Source organism: Cygnus atratus, chromosome Z (genome assembly GCF_013377495.2).
Source record: "Cygnus atratus isolate AKBS03 ecotype Queensland, Australia chromosome Z, CAtr_DNAZoo_HiC_assembly, whole genome shotgun sequence".
Taxonomy (NCBI): Eukaryota; Metazoa; Chordata; class Aves; order Anseriformes; family Anatidae; genus Cygnus; species Cygnus atratus.
Window position 1 is genome coordinate 2786296 of NC_066396.1, and position 21566 is coordinate 2807861.

At 50.8% G+C, this 21566-nt stretch overlaps 1 protein-coding gene across 26 annotated transcripts in view; it reads right to left on the minus strand.

The window, feature by feature from the left end:
• CTIF (cap binding complex dependent translation initiation factor) overlaps positions 1 to 21566 on the minus strand; it is a 138300-nt gene that overhangs the window by 86955 nt on the left and 29779 nt on the right. For 8 of the 26 annotated variants that reach the window (XM_050716175.1, XM_050716169.1, XM_050716174.1 and 5 more), the window contains 4 exons: positions 18064 to 18147; positions 6977 to 7117; positions 2385 to 2458; positions 1565 to 1669 (listed from right to left, as the gene is read on the minus strand). In XM_050716175.1, the coding sequence (XP_050572132.1) occupies positions 1565 to 1669; positions 2385 to 2458; positions 6977 to 7117; positions 18064 to 18147 (404 nt within the window). The remainder of the gene's footprint in view (positions 1 to 1564; positions 1670 to 2384; positions 2459 to 6976; positions 7118 to 18063; positions 18148 to 21566) is intronic. The other 18 variants (XM_050716185.1, XM_050716183.1, XM_050716184.1 and 15 more) reach the window with 5 other exon arrangements.

Below are 21566 nucleotides of genomic sequence, written 5' to 3' on the forward strand. Positions count from 1 at the left end.
ATGTGCTAAAACACCAAATCTGAAAAACAACAAGCTGAATGGAAACCTGCACAGCCCAGCGGGGCAGGCCGCAGACTTGCGAGGTTGTGGAGGAGTGATAGGAGACTAAACTGAAGGCAGTGGAGGACTGGCATTTAGCTAACGCCTTAATTGCTTTATGAAAAATCAGGTGTGCTCAACAGGTGACTTCCATCACAAATGAAACTGCTGTTGTACGTAGCAGGTGTCTCTGGCAGGACCACCTGGCAAGTGCCATGAACCACAGAGCCATTACATCTTATTTTACAGAGGGCCCCTCGTCCCACGGTTCAAAACTACCTGTAGGGGCAAACACGAGCTGTTGCCTACTGAGGCACTTAGAGACTTTGAAATTCCATGTTACTCATGTTGTTTTAAATATTCTGAAAATTGTAAATCGTAAATATTTACAGTGCAGAAAAAAGCATTATACGGTCATGTGAGTTTGCCTGTCATAAACTGGTATGGGAGCCTCCTGCAGGTGCTGAGCCTGGGCCGGGGTAGGATTGTGAGCCCGGACTGGTTCATACTTTGGCACAACCAATTTACCAACAGAGAAATTTTGCTGAAAGATTTCTATCCCTACGCCTAAAATGGCACTGAGAAGTCATTTGTAGCCTTCCCAACCCCATCTTTTCGACCCAATCTTATTTTTATCATCCTCTGTGGGCAAGAAATGACTAATCACTAGGAAAAAAAATCAGAAAAAGAAATTACTAGATAAAACATGGACATGGCACTTCCTCTATTCCTTCTTTACCTGAGATGTGCAGCGAGCTCCATCAGCAATGAGTTGAAGCCTTGTCATAACTTGGGATAACAGAACAGGTAACACTGCCTGTATCTGTGAACAGCACTGCCAGTGCATTAAGCATCAGGACCGAGTGACAAGGAGAGGGGAAACCAAGCTGAGAGTGTTTCACAAGTGGCAGAATCTGCAGAGAAACGATGGCCTCTGTCTCAGCAGCACCAGTGAATCTCTCGGTGTCCGTATGCACGTATATATAGCCTGACCAACACACAAAGAAGAATCCAGAAGAAATGTGAAAGCCCCAGGAAGCTGTAACCACCAAGATGAGCTGTTTAATGCTCTTGTAGTTACACGCCTAGCAGGTAGGGAATGAACATTTCGATCTAGATGGACCATGTTGATGCTCTGCTCTTCCCTCAAGTCTTGCTGGGGAGAAAAACAAAAGCCCTTTCACTCGGGATTATGATCAGGATCTTTCCCCCAGTATTCAGAGATGCTTAAATCTACGAGACATAGCTTAGATCCAATATGGTTTAAAAACTGAACTCTTTCAAGCAATGCAAAACACAGCAAACAGCTCTGCTCTAGCCCAGAACTGGTTGATAGAGGAGCCAAAGAGACTGATCGTGAAGTTCTCAGCCCCAATATATGGTGAACAAACACGTCTTTTCCAGGTCCTCCATGTGGGCTATGCCACCAAGCCAGCACTCCCACTGCAAAGGAGAGGTTACACATCTTGATGCAGAGCATCACATCACTTATCTTGGGATAAATATGCACACACACAGTACTCACCCTTCTCTGTCTATGTGAGGCAGCGGGTGTTTGGAGGTGTTTCGGAGCTTCCTGTGAAACTGCGTGAAATCTAGTTTTTCAGGCTGCAAATCCCACGTTGCACCGCTAGGAGAGGAAAACCAAGGAGAGAGAAAGAAAATGAGTGCCCTACTAATTAAAGACAACCTTGCTGAAGAGCGGATGGCTCACACAAGCCTGCAGATGAAGAACGCTGGTACTTTGGAGGCACCGCTCGCTGCTGCAGAGCATGCTGCCACAGGCCTCCGACCTTCGTACTGCTGCGTTACGCTAAACCCATAGTTTTGATGTAGACTTATGATGCATCATGACGCAGCATACACCTTGCTAGCTGCACTTGCTTTTTATAGCAAGGGGGTGTTGCAGCAGATGCCGGTCCAGTCCATGCAGTGCAGATGCTCTCTCTGCTCTAGGGGCCTGGAGCAAGTCCCAGGTGGGAACGCAACTCCCGCAGTGCTTCAGGCATGGCACACAAAGGCATACAACCAGACAGAAAGCGTGTTTCACTGCTCAAGCTGGGCAGCACACTTGCTTTCCCCACGCTGAAGCAGCAGCTCACAGCTGCCTCAGTCTCACCAGAGCTGCTCTGAGATGCCCACAAATAATCCTATCAGTACCTTTTTCAGATGTTTGGGCTGCAAACCTCTCCTAAGCAGACACGATGCTTTGAGTAGGTAGTTTGTGCTTAGCGCCACGGACTAAATGGTGAGGAGGAGCGACGTGAGGCCAGCGCCCAGCCTGGCACCCCCAGGACGGGCACACGCACAAACCCCCCTCTCAGAGCGCTTTCAGATCAGCTTACCTGAAGGAGTCGAAGGTGTTGGCAGCCCAGATGTCGGTGCCCAGCATGTCGAGGGAGCCCTCCTTGTTGCCATTCTAGGAAGGAGGGAGAGGCGGTTACTTGGCAGAAGGTGCCCAGCCCTGCCCAGCCTGTCCCGTGCCAGCCAGGAGGTGGCACAGCTCCGTGCCCAGCCTTGCCACCTCCACGCCAGCCCAACACAGCCCCCTCGCTCCCCACAAGAGCACGCTTTGAAGGCAGGGAGAGACACACGGTTTCGGCCTTTGGGACACAAAGCCGTGGATGACACAGAGCAGACAAGGCGTTGGTTGATGTTGGCCCCTTACTTCTATGCCCCCTCCACAGTCAGCGTCGGCACAAGACCTCCAAGACCCACCAAGACCCAGTGGGCAGGTTGGCATGCTGGCCACAAAGATGCTCAGCATCACAGGAATACAGGCTGCTTGAGCTGGGAAGGGACCTCTAAGGGCATCTGGTCCAACCAAGGTCAATAAGGGCCACCTAAAGCCAGTTAGTTGCCCATGGCCACATCCAGATGGCTCTAATATCTCCAGGGGTTGTCACCAACAAGCACAATGAAAGCCAACCATGAGCGATGCACGATGCAGAGCTGCCCAAGGACCCTCCAAGCACCTCTGGATTTCACCACGGTGGTGACTGCTTCTTCAAGGACTCACGGTGACACGACCTGGCCTTGCTCTGTCAAAGTCTCATGGTAAGACATAACCCTGTGCTGAAACTCCTGCCGGCAGCGAGGACTCCAGCTGCCTGTGTCCCCAAAACCTGGCGTTTCAGAGGGGAGGGCACACGGTGCATGCAGGCTGTAGGTGTTAGAGGCTGGGAGGAATTGCTAGGAAGCTGCTACACAAACCGTCAGAAAGCATGGTGCTGAGCTTGCAGGAACATTTTTTTATCCCCCCGAGAAGCAAAAGCCTTACAGTATAATCAGACGGGAATTATGAGAAGCCTCCAACAAACCACAAAGTGCCTTTAATTTTGCAGTGCAGCTGCTTTTTGCAAAAAGAGCAACTCGAAGGAACAGCATCCAAAGCAGAGACCCCAGACTGCTTCTCGTCCTTCACAGCCCCTTTACACACACCAGCCTCCACGTACCCTCCCCGCAAGAAGCGGGCTGCCCTTACTGAAGTATTCCAGCCCAAACGGTCCAGCTCTGGCTAAAGCAGTGCTGGAGAACGCGGCTCCCAAACGCTCCCCATCCTACGATTCCCAGGGGACACCACACAACTGGACTCTGCCAAAGCAATTCCAGGCTGCTTTCGGCCACAGCACAGGCACAAAAAGCAGGTTTGTCTCCTCATACCCATAACACCCTCATAACAAGGGCCCATCAGGTACTGAGAGCATCTTAAAAGCGGCCAGCCATCACAAGCACGAGTGATTATACACACTACCCTGCTGTCGTATTTCTGGTGGCTCTCCTCAAGGCTGCTGTTTCCAGTGGGCAAACTATATTTACCACGATCACACACATAAAATCATGATAAGCTGTCATGCAGACAACAATTATCATCAAAGATCAGTATGAAAAAATATTTCTTCTGCCCACATACAGCTTTCCTGAGGAACTGCTGTTTCCAAATATTAATAATAACCGAGCCACTGGAAAACCATAAAAATCTGAATGCTTCTCAGTGAAGTCCCAGACCCCAGTTTGCCATGAAGTAAGGTGCTGTTTCCCAGCAAGGACACACATTGTCAGTGCACGCCACAGGCAGATTACAGAGCCATTCCCAGCACAACAAACAATTTAGATGACAGATACTCAAACAGGCACATTGCTCCCTTTTTTTGTTGTCTCCTTTAAGTGGTGTATGGATTATGATTTTGACCTCCAGCGATCTGCAGGTCAACATGTCTGCACAGAAATAAACTACGAGTAAAGTATAAAACTCCCACAGACAATTATGGAAGCAGAGATTTTATTTTAAGCAAACGTAAGCAAAAACTCTCTCACCAGGGAGAGAAATTAATTCTCTAAATACTTAAAGGCATTGTCATGCAGCATAATGAAAACAGAGACGTCCACATCTTTATAGCATCTTTAGTCTTTATTCCTTCTTTGGTCTTTACCCAAAGAAGAAATACCTCTTCCTGCAGACAGATTCATTTCTCCTCCCATTTCTGCAGACATTGGATATTTTAAGTACCCGTTAATGAATGACCTACCATAGGATGTCCTAGGAGTTCACTATTGTGGCTCAGGGAAAAAGTGCGAGAGAGTGTGTAACCAGTTGCAATGAGGATGAGATAAATCAGCCACAACAACTTTAAACAGCCAAAAGCTAGGATAACACGGGGACGGGTTCCTAATGCAACAGGCTGTGTCATAAAGCTGTTGCCAAAATTCATCTCAGCGCCCCTTCTTGAGCCCTGAGACAAAGCAGTTAGCAATGAGCCTCCGGAGCTCTGCCTCAAACCTGTCTGGACGTGGCTGGGCCAGCCCCGATTCCCAGCAGCTGGTGGGAACGCTCCCTGCGAAGTGGTGCAGGAGGTCAGATGGGTGCAAGCTTTCGGGCAGTGGCTGGATGCTCCCACCCCAACCGGGCTGCAGCTCCCGGCCCTGCCACACCACGTCCCCATCACCTCTGGGAGATGCTCCAGGTGTCGGCCTGACTCCACAGGGACGGCGCCGGGGCCGAACGATAACGCAATTTGCCATTAAGTCGTGAAGTCACCGCGGCCGTTTCGAGACAAACGCCCTTGCCACCCACGATGACCGCCTTTATCCCGAAGGAACAAAGCCCAGGCGAGCTGCCGAGGGAGTGGGCAGCGCCTCAGGCAGGCAGCGCATTTGCTAGCCAGCTCCCAACCTGGCGCTGGGACTCTACAGTCAGGCTTTAAAAAGGCCAATTCTCAAGTCCAGGGGAATAAAATAAAAAAAAAAGTATTTAAGAAAAGAAGTTACTTGCTGTCAGTTCCCCCAGGACTGCAATTATAACAGTGAGCAGTTTTAACTTGAAGCTCCCCGTGACCCAACCCTCAGCTTTAGATAATAATTTTCACTGCGAAGGGGTCAGGACTGCTAAAAATTAATTAAGCCACTAGGAATGACGACTGGGAGAGACGGTGGTGAGGACATCACAAGTGCTCAGAGGCATCCCAGCTTCGGTAAGGCAGCTCCTACCCCCAGGATGGTTTAAACACGTTTTCATAGCCTGTGTCCTGCAGACCCGTGAGCACGCCCAGGTGCCTAAAACCTGCACCCCTCACCTCCCAGCCCCTGGGAGTGCACACACAAGCAGGGACGGAGCATGCCACCAGCCCCGTGGACTCCGACTGTTCATTTATGCATGCAACTTCAGCAAATTCCCCGCAAAGTCGGCACTGAAATGCGTGCGGCAGCCTTTCAAAAGCCAGCTCAGTGTAACACCGGTTTCTCTCGCCACTCCTCATTACCACTCTCCAGCAAACCACGACAAACACAGAACCATGCTCATCACCCCACGATTGCAACAGCAACTCCTCACCATGCTTTGCATTGATGTGGAACAGCACCAAGCGGTCGGCTGAGTCTCAGTGCTGTCTGTGGTATGTATTCAGGGATTACCCCGTGTCATGCTACTTTTAAGAAGGATTTTGAAGTTGTACAGATTCCCCCATGTTTCCTCCTTTTCAGCTGCCTACAACCCGTGAATGCATTTGGTAAAAAACAGAGAAGAGCCCATAGATACTGAGCTGTCTGAAAAGGCTCTGCTTGAAGGCTTTTTGTTGAAAAGCACCAGCTTATCAAAACTGAGAAAAACACAGACCTTTTAAGCAAGTCAACGCTACCCTTGGTCAAAGACACAGGGGTATGTCGAGCCTCATTCCCCCCACAAAGGTCCATGGTTTTCCAGCAACAACCCACTTCTGCAGGTCAGGGAGGCTGTGCCTTCCTCCGTCCCAGCCCCGATCTCCGCAGCACCACTCACGATTTCAGACTGCTTTCTCAAGCTCTCCAGGATGCTTGAGATGGATGGATGGACCAGGAACACTAGCCCAAACCTCCCAAGCCTGTCCTCCACTTCTGGTACAACCAGTGTTTGTGTGTGCAGAAGTAGGTCCCTGCTTGGATTTCAAGCAGGGAATGGCCCCAAAAACCAAATCAAAAAGCAAATTCCCCACGGATTTTGCATGGCAGGAAGGTAACTCCCCTTCTAGCCCTGCTGACGGCTCTCACGGAAAGCAGCTGGACTCAAGGTCATCATTTGTCACTGCCCACGTGGTATTCAGCCATATACCAACTTCTAAAGAAGACTCACCAAAAAAAATAATTACAGGCATCTCTTCATTTCCCCGAATAAAAGCACTCCAAGATTTCAAGTGAAAAAAGCACGATTCCTCTGCACTACGCCAGCTGGCTCGAGACCCCTTTCCCAACAGCAAGGCTCTCACCACGCTTGGACATCCCTGGGGGCTGAAGGACAGGCAGCTACATCCCTCAGCAGCCAGGCTGTGCACGAAGCAGGTCGGTCTGGCAGGCACACTGCCCCACGGCCGGGCACTCGCACCCTACATGTAGGCACACACACAAGCCAGGCCATCGGCAGGACGCCGGCGACGAACGGCAAGCACAGGACGCAGTTGGCTCTCACCGTGGCCACCAGGAGTACCTTGGTCGGTTGCCTGAACTGGCTGCTTCTGCCGCGGCTGCCAGACCTGGATCCAGACCCACATCTGGAGCCCGACCCCGGCCGGGATCCTGCGCTCCCACCGCTGCTGTGATCCCACTCTTCCTGGAAACAACAAACAGCCGGCTTTAGTTTAGGGCAACGCTGTCGTGCACCCACAAAAACCACCGAGCTGGCAGAGCTCGAGCCCCCAGGCCACGTGGAGAACCGTGCCCATGCCTAATGGCCCTGTTTGGGGGTTTCTTTGAGCCCTTTAATAGGACTGGATGAAATTTGCTCATACTTACACCTTGCAAAGAGATGGCATTGTGGGAGGCTGAAATAGTGATAAGATTTGGCTCTAGTGCCCTAGTTAACTAGAGTACGCATGGGCAAAAATAATACTTACCTCCTATAGCTTCATGATGATTAGTTATGCATATTCAGCAACGCTACATCCTCTAAAACTGCTTATATATCCTTAAACCCCTCAAAACCCAAATCAACTCCTCAATTTGCAGCCTTTCAGTACTTAGAGGGTTCCTATAAAAAGGATGGAGAGGGACTCTTTACTGGGGGGAATGGTTTTAAACTGAAAGAGGGGAGATTTAGATTGGATGTTAGGAAGAAATTCTTCACTCAGAGGGTGGCGAGGCACTGGCCCAGGCTGCCCAGAGAGGCTGTGGGTGCCCCATCCCTGGAGGTGTTCAAGGCCAGGCTGGATGGGGCCTTGGCCAACCTGATCTAGGGGGAGGTGTCCCTGCCTATGGCAGGGGGTTGGAACTAGATGGTCTTTGAGGTCCCTTCCAACCCAAGCCATTCTATGACTCTATGATTTTTTCCCTCTGCTCAGCCCGCGGCTGGAGTCCAGCTATCCATACACCGGAAAATACTTGGCGCTCACCAGCCTGATGTTACCTGAAAATACTTAACCAAGTAACTCTTTTTGCCAGTTAAGGGCTTGTCACATTAAGGGCCTCACGTTCTCCTTTCCTCTCATCACGCTTGCCCTGCTGTCAAAACACGGGCAGGTTTCTTGTTCAGTCAGCAACCCCCGGGGCAAACTGAGTCACCCCAAAACCGGAATGACTGACCCAGCCAGCCAGGCTTCCCCAAACAACACAGAGGTGCTTGGAGAGAAAGGGCTTTTTGTGTCAGGGTAATTGCTCCTACAGCCGTCCTCGGAGGCTTGCAAAAGACTTTTGAAGTGACCTGCGATGATTAAAACACCCGAAATCACAGAGCAAGCAACATTCGAGCTTCTGGCTTTGAAAATGTGGGAAGTGAGAGGGGCAGTCTGTGTTCCTGGTGTGAGAGCTGGCGTTTGGTTCTCAGACACACGCTGGGGTTACATGAGTGCTGGCACTGCCACCACTACGGCAAGGACAGGGGCGCCCTGGCCTTCAGGAGGCAGCAGGACCCACTGCAGTGTAGGACATGAGTTTCTCTTTGTAAGTCTGGGTCGCTGATTCCGGAGGATTGACCCAAGGTGAGGGACGGGAGGCAAAATGCACCCCGTTTCTGCACTGCCCCACTGCACCTTCTCCAGCCTCAAACACAGCAAGTCCCCAGCAAGCTCAAACATCTTCTGGTTGCTGCAGCCTACGAGCAGTACCAACTCTGAAAGACGGGGAGGTCAGCTCATTTTCAGGCTGCATATAGATGAAAATTGAGGAATTGTGGTTATTCCCACAAAACGTTGCCCTAACGGCAGAAAGCACCTTTCCGCCCCACCACAATTTGGCAATCCAAATATCCCGACGGCTGAGAAACACCGAGTGACATGAATCTAAGGGAGTTGTTAAATTGGCATGGAGGTGGAAAAAAAAATAATAAAAATCAGCGTGAACTGAGAGACACGGGGAGGTGGCCACTTTGGGAAGCCCTGGGAATGAGCAAGCCTTGCAGGCATCCTGGGAAGTGAGAATAATTCGAATTTGACACAGGAAAAATACAAGCACCGACTGAAAAGGCGGCTGGGAGAGATGACTCTTCACCACCCAGCAGTTCAAAGGCTTAGCTACCAGTTTACTGTATCCTACATACTGAGCATCTTGCTCATCTACATCTGAAAAATGTCTGTGCCAAATGCTGCCATGGGAGCGAGCCAGCATATGCACCCTTCGCTTTAAAGGAAATGTTGAAAATAAGCACTGCCATTTGGTTGTATTTACCCAACTTTTGGTCATGGTTGCCTGCAGACAACCTGAAGCTAGGCAAATGCCAGAAATGTGGCCGGCCCCAATAAAACCCCAGTGAGAAACAGGGAGATTGGTGCTATTGTGCACCGACGTCTGAAGGCACCAGACAAACCAGCAGAAACGTAATGAAGCATTTGGGTAAAACCATGGATATTGCTCTTACTGAACGTGTTTGTCTCCTGGCTCTAACCCATGGCCTGGGGCCCTTCCCTGTTCACAATTCCCCACTTTCTGTGCTTTCTGCCCTCCTTTATCCGTCCCTCTTAATATTTACATTTAAAAATAAACTAATTTAAAATAAAATCTGCAACCCCTGGGAAATTTCAAGAACTTTTGTTGAAGACAGTCTGATCGAGTGCAGCCTAAATACATCATGCTCAAACTCACCGGCACAGCCAAGATCAGGATTTTACCTGACTTTCTGACTAATTGCCCAAGCTGAACAGCTCTCTGCTGCTACCAAAGCAAAAGCTCCTCCACCAGCACCTCTCCTGGGCATTTCCAGCAGCTTTGTGTTCTCCAATAAAGTCTTGTGCTCTCTGCAGTCCTCTCTGCAGACCTTTCTGTGCGAGCAGCGAAGCTCGCACCGAGCCTCACAGGTGATGCTGGAGGAGCATGCAGGTAAATCTTCCCTTAAAAACCAACCATGCAGCAGCAAAAACCCTCCACCAGCATCGCCAGGCACAGCAAAACCCTCCTGCTGCGTGGCGAGACACCGCGGTGTCACCCTCCAGCCAGCAGCACGGCCACCGACCTGTGTCCCATGCATTTTTGTTAAACTAACACAGCAAGGTGCACGAATAAATTTGCCTGATAAAAACCTCAAGAAATGGCTGTAACGGCACAGAACTCCCTCCCTTGTCTTCGCCTCCTGACAATCCAATTCTCCCAAATCCAGCCCCATTGCTCCTTGCTACGCATCCCCAGAAGACCAAGACTCTCCTCGTCTCTTCCCACACCCCAGAGGCCCCTGAGCTCTTGCTCCCAGCTCTTACCCGGACCCCAGCTACCTTTCTAGGTCCACACTCACCGCCAGGAGAGGGGACCTCTGCACCAAGCTCTGGGGCCTGGAGGCAAACATCGCCCCTCCAGAGCGCGATTCCCAGCGGCTGCTCTCGTCCATGCAAATCCCTCTGGCCAAGCTCTGCACCCCCTTGGGAACAGTGAGGCTTCCGCACATCAGCGCTGCCAGACACCCTCCTTCGGAAACTAGCTGTCAAATCTAACATTTACATTTTAATTAGCAATAATCATATGTTTCACTTACACTGCAATTTTCACCTTTGCAGCTCTTTGAGGTATGAACTAATTAATCCCGATCCCTCTGCCAGCTCAAGACTTATATCTTTCTCGTGCTTCAGTGCGAGTTTGAAAATCTCATTTGCAGAAAAAAAAAAAAAAAAAAGGATAGCTTTCCCTGATGAGCAGGCAATAAATGGAAATGCAGAAACCGCCCACGTGGAGATAAGGACGGGCAAAGTTCACTCTGCTGGCAATGCCACGAGCTGTAAGTGGCCTGAAGACAACGGTGCATTCCTGGAGGGATTCCTGGTCCAATTTACACAAAACCCCCCAAATTCGATGCACAACACTCTCAGGCTCAGGTAGGCCAGAGGAAAGGGACTTTTTGTGACACAAGAGCCTCAAGTTCCAGGTCTGAGATGCCACCCAGCAGTTGCGTTAGAGCAACATCTTCCAGTTGGGCAGAATTTTGTCACCAGACTCCAAGTGTTTCAGGCAACATCTCCCTGCTCTTCTAGACCTGTTCTGGAACATCCGTTCCAATTTTTCTACAGGAAAAAGAAATATTTATAATAGAAATAATGGTTTTAATAATTTTGAACACAACTTTTAAGAAAAAAGCTATAAAATATACTGCAAATCTTTTAGTTGGAACAAATTTCCAGCTTCTTTATTCTCAGTGTATTGCATAAAGTTCTAGAACAAATAACAAACAAAAAAGAACAGAAATTTCACCCTTATGAAAATACCATGCAGAAAAAACAACCACATACAAAAGAACACGTAGATATACCAACAGAGATTAGGAAACAATTCAGCTTCCAAGGAATTTGCGTCTTGAGGTGGAGTGTCTCTTGACTGCTTGATGTCTGATAAGGGGGTGCTGGGGGTACCGGCCACAGAGCCACACTCCTGCCCCCTGCTATGCAAGTCCTCTGCAGAACACCTGAGCTGGGAGAACCAAAGACCTAAACAGAGACCTCAGCACAGGCACTTCGGGAGCTCGACCCCCCAAATCCAGGCTCCTAAGCACACTGCAGCTGCCCCCAAGAAGCCTTATGCTGGTGAAAAAAGAGTGTCCTCTGCTCCATCAGGGTGCCTGCAACCAACAGAGCTTCGAGGAGGAGCTGAGCCACGGGGCTGAGGTGAGGGACATAGCAGCACCTGTGTTTTGGAGCTCTACCAGTTTCTGGCGGAGCATTTTGAGATGCTGCAAGGATGGGTGAAGAACAGCAGAGAACAACCCCCTGCAGGGACTGGTGCCCAGACCTCCGACCACCTCTGTGCCCGCAGGTACCCAGGGATGGGAAGTGTCACATCACGCACTCAACCTCAAACATCTGTTTTTTGAAGCAGGTTAAAGCTGGTGAATAATTGAAACAAAAATCCATCAGAAAAAACAGCCCCAGATCTGGGCAGCCTCCAACAGAGATGCTGATGGGTGCCTGCAGCAGGGTCACTTGTGCCAGCACAAGAAAGTGTCCAAGCATCAGAAAATAGCATTTTGCTCTGCAAGTCTCTAGCATATGATGATGAGCCATGGGGCCAGATCCAGCCAGCGCTCAGTACTGCAGCTTCGGTACTGTGTGCTTCTCCATCAGCCACTCTGGCTCTGTCCTCTCATCCCCCAGGTATGTGTCCACCTTCCCTGGTCCTCCCCAGCTATGGTACCTGCTCACTGCTTTGGTGAGGGCACAGCAAGACACTTGGCACAACTCTGGACAACATCACGAGATGTGTTAGCCAAAGATGTGTTAGATGGCTTGTTCACCTGCATGGATGAAAAGGAGATGGAGCACTGGAAGCACTCAGGATGGCATCAAGCACTTTGTGCAGGCCACAGAAACCCATCAGCAAGCCCTGAGCCTCACAGGAAACAGCTCCCACCATCCCTTCCCCGTGCAGAGGGCACAGACCTGCACAGCACAAGCACCGGGGGAAAGCTGGCTGTCCTCTCCTCCCGCTCTGCCCATTCGGCACAAACGGTGGCTCAAGGTAATGAGACGTCCTCCAACCCAAGCCACCGATGACACCAGACCTTGACAATGCCTTCCTCCATGCTCTGTAAGCAGCACCAGTTCTTCTAAAGCTGGCAGCAAAGGCGAGAAGCATTTCACTCACAGCCCTTCCGACGCCCAAGGTGGGCACCGAGGAGCAGCCCTAAAGCTACGTGCATCCCACAGACTCCCCTGCTCCTAAATCCTTCCAGTCTGAGACGGCAGCCTAACCGCACGAGTTGCTTCAGAACTTCTCTACATAATTCTACGTTCAGAAGGGCAGAAGATTAGCACTGAGGTGGAAATCCCGTTTCATTTACCACCAGCCAAGGACAGCACGGTGTAGGCAAACACAGACACAGCCCCTTAGTCCCCTCCTGGTGTGAGCTGTGCTCATTGCAGCCCGCTCTGCAATTAACCCCATTTTGCAGAGCACATCTAGCCCGGCCCCAGCCTGCAGGGGGATGCTGATGTCCTGAACTGAACAGCCCCGTGGGCCAGATGCTGAACCTTGGGGGTTTCTGGCTTACTCTCCTCCCTTCCTTCTCCACACACCACTGATGCACTGCCATGACACAGATGCTCTGGACAATGAATATCACCCTTAAAGCAGCCATTGAACTTGTACAGCTGAAAAGCGGAACCAATCTGCCAGGAGAAACACCACAAAATATAGGAAGTGACAGAGCAAAGGTCCATCTAGCCTTGCATCTTGTGTCCACCAGCAGTCAGCTGCAGATGGGAATGCAAAGCGCACGGACCCAAAGGTCACGGTGACCTCTGCCTCCCATACATTCTCGGTATATTCATGTCCCAGATGAACATGGATGTTGAAAAACCTGGAGAGCACGGAGAGCATAAATCAAACAATACACGGCTGTTCCTTTTTAGAGGGCGCTGCTGACTCACAAGGCGGATCCCAAACACGAGTCCCAGAGAAAGCTACACCTGTACATCAGCTAAACGATTTAATTCCTTTCCCAGCAGCCCTCCTCTCGGACCAGAACCGAGCAGGGCTGTGCTCACTGTACGGAGGGAGTGTCACAGCAGTCACAGACAGAAAGCCATTACGAGACGGGTTTTCTCAGGGCTGCTCTTTGATCATGCGCCGGTCACCTCACTTGGAGATTTAATTTATTTTTCTGCGAGGCAGGGCTACAACAACCTGTTTTTCACTGGCACAGCCCCAAAGTCACTCCCTGCCTTTCGCTTTCTCTTTCTCTGTTGGAAGTGAGACAAAGACAACTGCTGTGTCTGTCCGCAGCCGCCCGTCCCAGCAGCTCCTCAGTAGGGCAGCCACAACCAAATCCAGTGGGAAAGCCAAGTCAAAGGCCAAAAACACACCAGAAAATCAAATGTTGGTCCTCACTCTACCTGAGGATGACCGGCATGGAATAGCTAGCCACAATACTAGTCTCCTACCTGCCAAAACTAGGTGACAACATGCACATTTTACTGCCTGTAATACGCAGCATTTGGCACCCTAACAGCCTTTCTAGCTGTGACTTCATGTGGTTGGAAGCCAAGTGCTCATCACCGGAGGGGGCTTTGAGGTTCAGGTGAGCCACACAGAGTGACCTACGGGTTTTAAGGGGATCTCCTCCGATCCCACCCCAGCACAGCAGTCAGACACCTCCCTGTGTGCAGGCAGGTGAGATGTCCTCTCCCTCCAGCCTGAGCTCACACAGCATGAGGCCCGTCCCGGGAGGCCACCAGCACAGCACTCAGCAGCTAAGTCACGGAGACGAGGTCTCACGGGAGATTAGCTTTGCTCTGGTGGAGGTGTGGGAACTTCTCAAGCTTTTATTATTAGCAAGGCTTGGGTGCAGATACCTGCTGCCAACAACACGGGCTTCTGCTCGGTGACGACGGGGGACAGGCACCGCGGGGAGGGACGGGCCTTGCCAGGAAGGGGTTTCGGCCTTCCCTCTCCCTCTGCCCGGAGAAGCAGGATAAACCCTCATAAGCTCTGGTTTTTATTAGTGCCCTTTCCGTGAGAGGAGCATGGGATGGAGCTGCTGCCAGGCCTTTCATGTCCGACAGCCCCGCTGGATCCCTCAACGCATACCATACCGGCAGCCTCTCGCTTGATGAATTGCTCTCAGAAATGTATCAATGTTTCCTACTTGCCCCACAACGGGAATGCAAATAGAGTATTTATATAAAATCTTCCCACTAGGTCTTTTTAGGAAAAAAAAAAAATCCCAAACATGAAAAGATTTGAAATGCTTCCATTATCTAAGCCTCCCTCGCTTATAGGGGCAACGCGGAGCGCAGGCAGGATCCAATGCACACCAAAGGAGTGGTTCTCACCCCACAGGCTGAAGGACCTCTGGGGGGATCCCCAGCCCCCAGATGCAGCAGGGCTTAGTGTTCACAGCAGGGAACGAGGAGAATTAGGGATGAGCACAATGAAATTATGAGACTGGGCTTTTCTCAGCATGCCAAGAGTTCCCAAAACGTATGCCACGAGGTCCTGCGTGAGCACAAGTTCCACGGTGTGATCCTTTCCTCCTCACAGACTGCCCAGAGAACAAAAAGGACGTGAATTAACGGTTTCAGGGGAAATTTTCACCATTTCTAAGCAACTGCAGGGTGCTGGCCTAGGGGCACTGACCCTGATAGTCTCACAGCTGCTAATAGCAGCTGCCTCAGCGAGGAGTGTGAGAACAGGACACGTGTGGGGTGGTCTTTCCCAGAGATATCAGAGAACCTCAGGGGAAAAAAAAATTAGGAATATCCTGGACTGCAGGTTGCATTAGGACACCTTATTATTACCCTTAAACAGGCACATTGCCCACAGAGTGCTCTCAGCCCCTTGTGAACCCACTTGTACAACATCCTATGGATGCTTATACACACACACAATAAATATGTACAAATGTTTATATAAATACACAGCACACCCATACACTGTTGCGGGAGGGAGGGATCTCCCTTTCATTTGCCTTAACATCGCTAGATACTAGAGACAGCAGCTTCAAAGGCACCAGGTACTTAGGATGCTGAGGGGGATTCCAGTCATCGGCTCCCCTTTAACGTTTGGGAAGCCAATTACTTTTGAAAATATGGCCCTGGATACTCCGCCTTAGCTGAAAGGGAACAAGCTGCTGAATACATTTTCAGGACTAACCTGGATTTCTAAACAAATGCCCTTTCCAATCACCAGGGTAGAACAGCGCGAGGTACGTCGCGGTCACCGACACATAACACACATTTTCCACAGTAGCTGAAGCCTACAGGAATCTCACATCCAAGTATTTTTCAACTAAAACTGGAGCCTATTGCACAACATGCAATACAAAAATCCCAGCTGGAAATAAAATATGAAAATCGAGAATTCTATTTTCCAAGAAAAACTCTCAAAATCCATAAAAAATAGCCCTGAAAAAAAGTTAACAACATCCCTCGGGAAATAATTAGCAAGCTTTTTTCCCTGGCAGGTTGGAAGAGTGAGTGATAATTTACATGCTAGACAAACATCTTATTAAGGTGTTTTTTTTTTCTCTCCAACGTTTAAAGCTACCAGTGAAAAATCCAGAGCCAGAAAGAGTAATAAACTGAACTGAATTCTCACCAGCAGTGTTTCGCTTGCATATCACTAACAGAAAGAGAAATATTGCCTGGACAGAAGAACAATAGCTTGCAGCTCCTCTTTGGTGCCAAGGAAAATTTGTTACTCGCTGTTAAAGGAAGCCCATCATGGAGAGAGATAATTATTAGCTCTGCTGCAGGCTGGGAGAGAGCCCAAACACCGGGAAAACAGATCAGGAAGCACAGCTTGGGCATATGCGGATGTTATTTGTATATACAAAACAAGCTCTGCATCAGAGTGGATCAAAAGGGTTTAATGCCCAGGAAAAAAAAATAAAAATAAAAACGGAGAGAACAAAAGGGAGCAAGGCAGAGTGCAGATGAAGGATGCCCCACTCATGCCGGCAGAGCGATGCAGTGCACGGGGAGCCCCACCGGCTCTTGATGCCATTCTCTGACGTTCCTCACGGGGGAAAAACCCAGCCCTGCCAACATCCCCGGTGGCCCCAGGAGGCTTGGAGGCGGCGGCGAGCCTCCCACCTGAATCCCAAGCAGCCAGCCATGGTGCCACGCGGCGGTGATAGCAGGGAGGGAGCCTCGCCGAGGCTCTGCTGCGGCGCGTTTCGGCAATCAAAGCTGCAAGAAGTCGAATCCCCCATCACGTCTGCCAGCTTCAGAGGCTCGGCTGAAGCGGCGTCTGCGTACAGCATGCACCTTCCCGTGCAGTGAGGTCTTCCTGTCTTGTCTTTGGTACGTGCAGATGTTTGTAGGCAGTAGGATGGCAAGCAGGGCAAGAGCACCGAAGTCTCTCCAAAATGAGATTTCAGATGGGATGAGCTACCTTGCCCTTCCCTTCCTCCTGCCTGCCAGCTCTCCCTGCCCTCTCTCTGCTCTCCCCTTCCTCACCCTCAACGGAAAGGGATTTGTTAGCTTTGTCCCAGTCCCTTGGTGCTTCCCCTGCTGTGGGAGAGGGAACCCAAGAGCCCCAAGGCCAGAGCCCCGTCCTGCAACTGATGCTGCTGGAGGATCACCCCTAAAATATAAGGATATATTTAGGAGCTGAGAAGGTTGGCCTTATCTCACAGGGTTTTGCACTCCTTGCTTGTTTCGTGCCATGATGTAGATTAAATTCCTGGTTGATACACTTCACTGAGGTACATATGATCGCCAAAACCAACTTACACCCAGCTTCCACTAGGGCTACCAATGCCAACGCAACGCGGGTTCTCAGGATTTGGGGGTTTGCTCCTTTTCCCACCTCACCCTCCCAGCGACGTGACCCCCTTCCCTGCACCACCACCCCTGTGTGCAGTGAACGTCCCAGCAGACACATAACCAAGAAACAGAGCTCCACAACACTCCCTTATCTCAGCAACATCTCTGCTTCCAGCTCAGCCTTCCTGCTCTACGCAGCTCCTGCATACCGGTGTGATGAGGAGCTCTTCAGAAACAGATGGCACATCCCACTTTCTTTTCTTTATTACCAGAGAAACACGTTTTTGGATGGAGCATCCATCAGCACACTGGGAGGCTGCTCATCTCCCATGGCTTCTGTAGGTGTGGGCTTTTGGAAGCAGACCCGAGGGATGAAGTCTCTCACTGCACACCTACATCCACCTGCAGCTCCTGAAGGGCAAGAAGCCGAGTGCTCCCCTGGGATGTGTCGGGGAGAAGCCCGCTCCCTGTGCCCCAGGCAGTGCTCCTGGCTGGGAGATGGGTCAGCAGCTCGACACACGCTCCTCTGGTCCCCAGCACCCGAAACCTGGAGCAGCCTTCTACCAGAGCTTGCGGGGGCATTGATAAACAGAGGCTGGGTGGCACACAACCACACACACACACACACAGGGGTGCACGAAAGCCAAAGGATGAACGTGCAGCCACGTCCCAGCCACAGCATCCCAAAATGCTGCTCCTGAAGCGTGCGAAAGCAGACTCTCCATGCTTGGTTTCCACCAAGCCCACTGTCCTCTAAGCCCTCCAAGAGGAGGAACCACCACAACGCTGAACTGGCAGCACGGGCAGGCTCAGTGCCCCCCGGGGAGACACAGTAGAAGAAGAGAGGCAATGCCTGGGGAGGAAGAGCTAAACACAGCCCTACCTGATTGTGTTCGTGAGACGACGAGCCCTTCCCTCTGGATGGGGAACAGCTGCCATCAAGCTGCTCACTACAATCCGCCGTCCACTGTAAAAGGGATAGAAAGGCATTGTGTAAAATAATAGCCGGGCAGGGGAAACTGCTGTGTCGGCCCACAGCACGCAGCAAACACCGTCCGGGCCAAGGGCATCACCGCTCGCCTGCGGGTAAGCGTGTTTTCAGGAGGGACTGTTGGCAAAAGGCAGCGTGACTCGTGCCCCTGGCTCTGCCGGGACACGGCGCAGCCCCAGCCTTCCCTCCGCGGCACCATCTCTTTTTCCAGAGAAACAGGGCTCCCTTTCACAGCGAGGGATGATCTCAAAAGCTTTGGCTGGGAAACGCTGCACCCGCGGATGGCAAACGGAGGAAAGATTCATGAACAATTGCAGGAAACTCCCGGAGAAGCTGTCACCACCGAAAGCTGTGAGAGCCATCCCCGCACACCAGCCGCGGTGCCGCGGGCAGCCGAAGGGCGCTCTGCAAGAAAAACACCCCCTGCTTTTCCCCGCAGGCTCCAAACCCGGTGGCCTGGGGCCAGCACAGCCTGCCCACCTCGGCTGCACCTTTACAGAGGATGAGGGGGATCAAAAAAGGCGATGCTTTTATTTTTAAATGAGACGGAAAACAGTGCTGCAGGTTCAGCCAAAACATTGCGCCACAGCTGCAGCAATGCATCAGAACGTTTCAATTTGGGGCCATTTGACACCCACTCCACAAGGAAAAAGACACCTAAAATCATTTTGATTTCCCTGCCACAGCTTAGACCAAACCTTTTTGACCATTCCCATTTCTGAGGTCTTTCATCCTGGGACTGTCACCACGTGTGTGGCCTCATCCCATGGAAAATAATAATAAAAAAAAATGGGTTCCATCCAAACAGCAGAAACAGCAACCAACCGAGAGCTTCCTGGCAGGCACGGATGAAGCCATGGAATAGGACGAGGAGTCAAAAAGCCACACAAAGTGATCCCCGTGTTGGAAGGGCCGTGCCAGGCCCTTGGCAGGCTGTTATAACCCACCTCTGCCTCGCGCTACCTCTCTCATGGGCTGCTCCCCCGACGTGCAGCCCCTGTTGGCACGTCGGAGCCTTCTGCAGGGCTCTCTGGGCACAGGGAGCAGCTATTTGGGATGCAGCACCTGATGCATCCCCTCTCCGGCACGAGGAAGCATTACTGCAGCCACAAGGAAGCGCTCTGGAGAGATTGAGGAACTTGCCTCAAGTTAAAGATTAAGTCGCCGGCAGAGCCTTGCAGTTAAAACAATTTTCTTGGTCTCAGTCCAGCGCCTCAGCCATAAAGCCATCCTTTCTCCTCTGGCTCTCACTGAAAGAGAGCCTGCTGCCTTCAGTCAGGCTGGCAAACCAATGCAGCCCGCGCTGGCTCCATCGCAGTTACTCCAGCAAGGGGCAGGATACGTGCCTGTTTATGGCTTGCTCTGATAAGGAGCAATCAGGAAGAGAAAAACAGAAATAAACGATTCCAGATCACTTCTTACACAGATCTGGGCTATTGGGCAGGTGGGAAAGCAAACACTGTTTGGAGACAACAGGTAATTCCTTCTTAGTCCATCCCTGAAAGCACGGCTTGATAAAAGCAGGTGATACATCTAGAAACTCAGCCTCACTTCTTGTCCCATGTGCAGCCCTGAGTAATATAAAATACTGCATTTCCCTGGAGAGTCACACAGAAATCTTATTTCCACATAGACACCCATCATCTGAGGTACAACCACATCTAGCTGCTTAACTTGAGATGCCTTTAAAAGCAGCGTAATTAAAAGATTCAGTGTTCAAGTCTTCTGTTACTATCTTTCTTTTAAAATAAAATCTGATTATCTTTCAAGGCAGTATCCCTGGAATTGACATTAAAAAAAAAAAAAAAAAAAAGAAAAGCAGCTTCTTTCATTCAGGCAGGCCATGGAGAAGAGTCCCCATTTTCCCCCATTTCCCACAAACACAAGATGAATTTGTTTGTGGCAGCCAGGGGTCCACATCTTAACGTAAAAACTGTAAATGGGCCCTCACGAGAATTAGCAGCTTTTGTCCTGAGGACGCAGAGGGGGACGCAGGCTCCAGGGCAGAGGTTTGGGCAGACCAAACCCCATTTACCAACCACGCTCCCATCTCACGCTCAGTCCGGGTGACAGCTTTTAAGTGGGTTCCCGATTTCATTTACCTTTTCCTTTACAGGAAAGGGCAAATCAGGATGAGTTTTTTCTGCTGCTCAGAGTTAAGCCTCTTCTGAATTGCAAAGTGGTTATAAAACTTTGTCTATTAATTTATTTCTAATTCAATAGCGTTTCTCAACTTGACACGTTAAGTAAAGCAGCACTTGCCTGTCTGACCTGATGCCCCTCCAAAGCATCACTTCAAACGCAGCCATTTTCCAGCCTGGGGTTACAAAAAAACGCACCACTGAAGTGCTCGGGATCACTTGATTTTTAAACGTATTTTTCCCCACTTGCAATGTCTTTGATCGTCGATTCGCAAAAGACCGCTCTTCAGCAAAACCTATTCTTTAGAAGGTTCCTTTTGCTGGTGATTTCTTCATGGCAATACATAATATAACACGTAAAGCACATCCCATAGCGAGCCCGGCTTGGGAAGAGGTGCCCTGGCCCCGCTGCAGCCATGGGGCAGAGGGAATCCCGTTAGCCACACGGTGCCAGTGACTGAGAATTGCTGCCCAGTCTTGGGGCAAAGGGCAGGGACTGCGCCCTCCCGCAGGACCCTGCACCCCATCCATGATTAAACACCTCCAGTCCCTTCTGGAAAGCCCTGGCAAGGCTCAGTGGGAATTGCTTTGTTAGTGAAGTGCCCCAAGGAGGGAGCGCCTATCCTGGCTTCAAGCACGTCGTTCTTACCTGGTCCCCAGGCGCAGCATGCACATGGTTTATAGCCTGCACCCGTTCTTCTGCCACCCTGTAGGGCAGGAAAGCAGCGTGCCCACCATCCCACAGCACGGACCCAGGCTCACTGCAGCCTCACGAACCCAAGGGCACGGAGCAGAGCCCCCCAGCTCCCTGCATGAGCCCCGTGCCGTTTGGCCATCCCATCTGCAGGAGCGCTGGCTCCATGATACGGAGGATTTCCCTTGGGACAACAACATCAGTTCAGGAGGTTTAATTTCTCCTCGTGTTGGAGCTAAAAAGCCAATTTTTAAAGTTGTTTATTTTTTGCTCCTAATGACACCACCAAACCTCATCTCCCTTAAGCGATCGCTCTCATTGCTGGGTATTTGCACCCTCTGTAGCAGAGCAGTTTGCTTCTCCGACACAGCACTCACAAAGCAAGCAAACAGGTTCTTGTACCAATTAAAACGTGCAGCAGCGTGACACGCTGTTAGGGGGCACGTGGGGCTTTTGACTGCCTTTAGCACCTCTGTCTCTTCACTAACATCCCCATGCACATGGAGAGAAGCAGCACGGGCACACAGGGATGTGGGAGCGCTTCTCACTATTTGGATCCC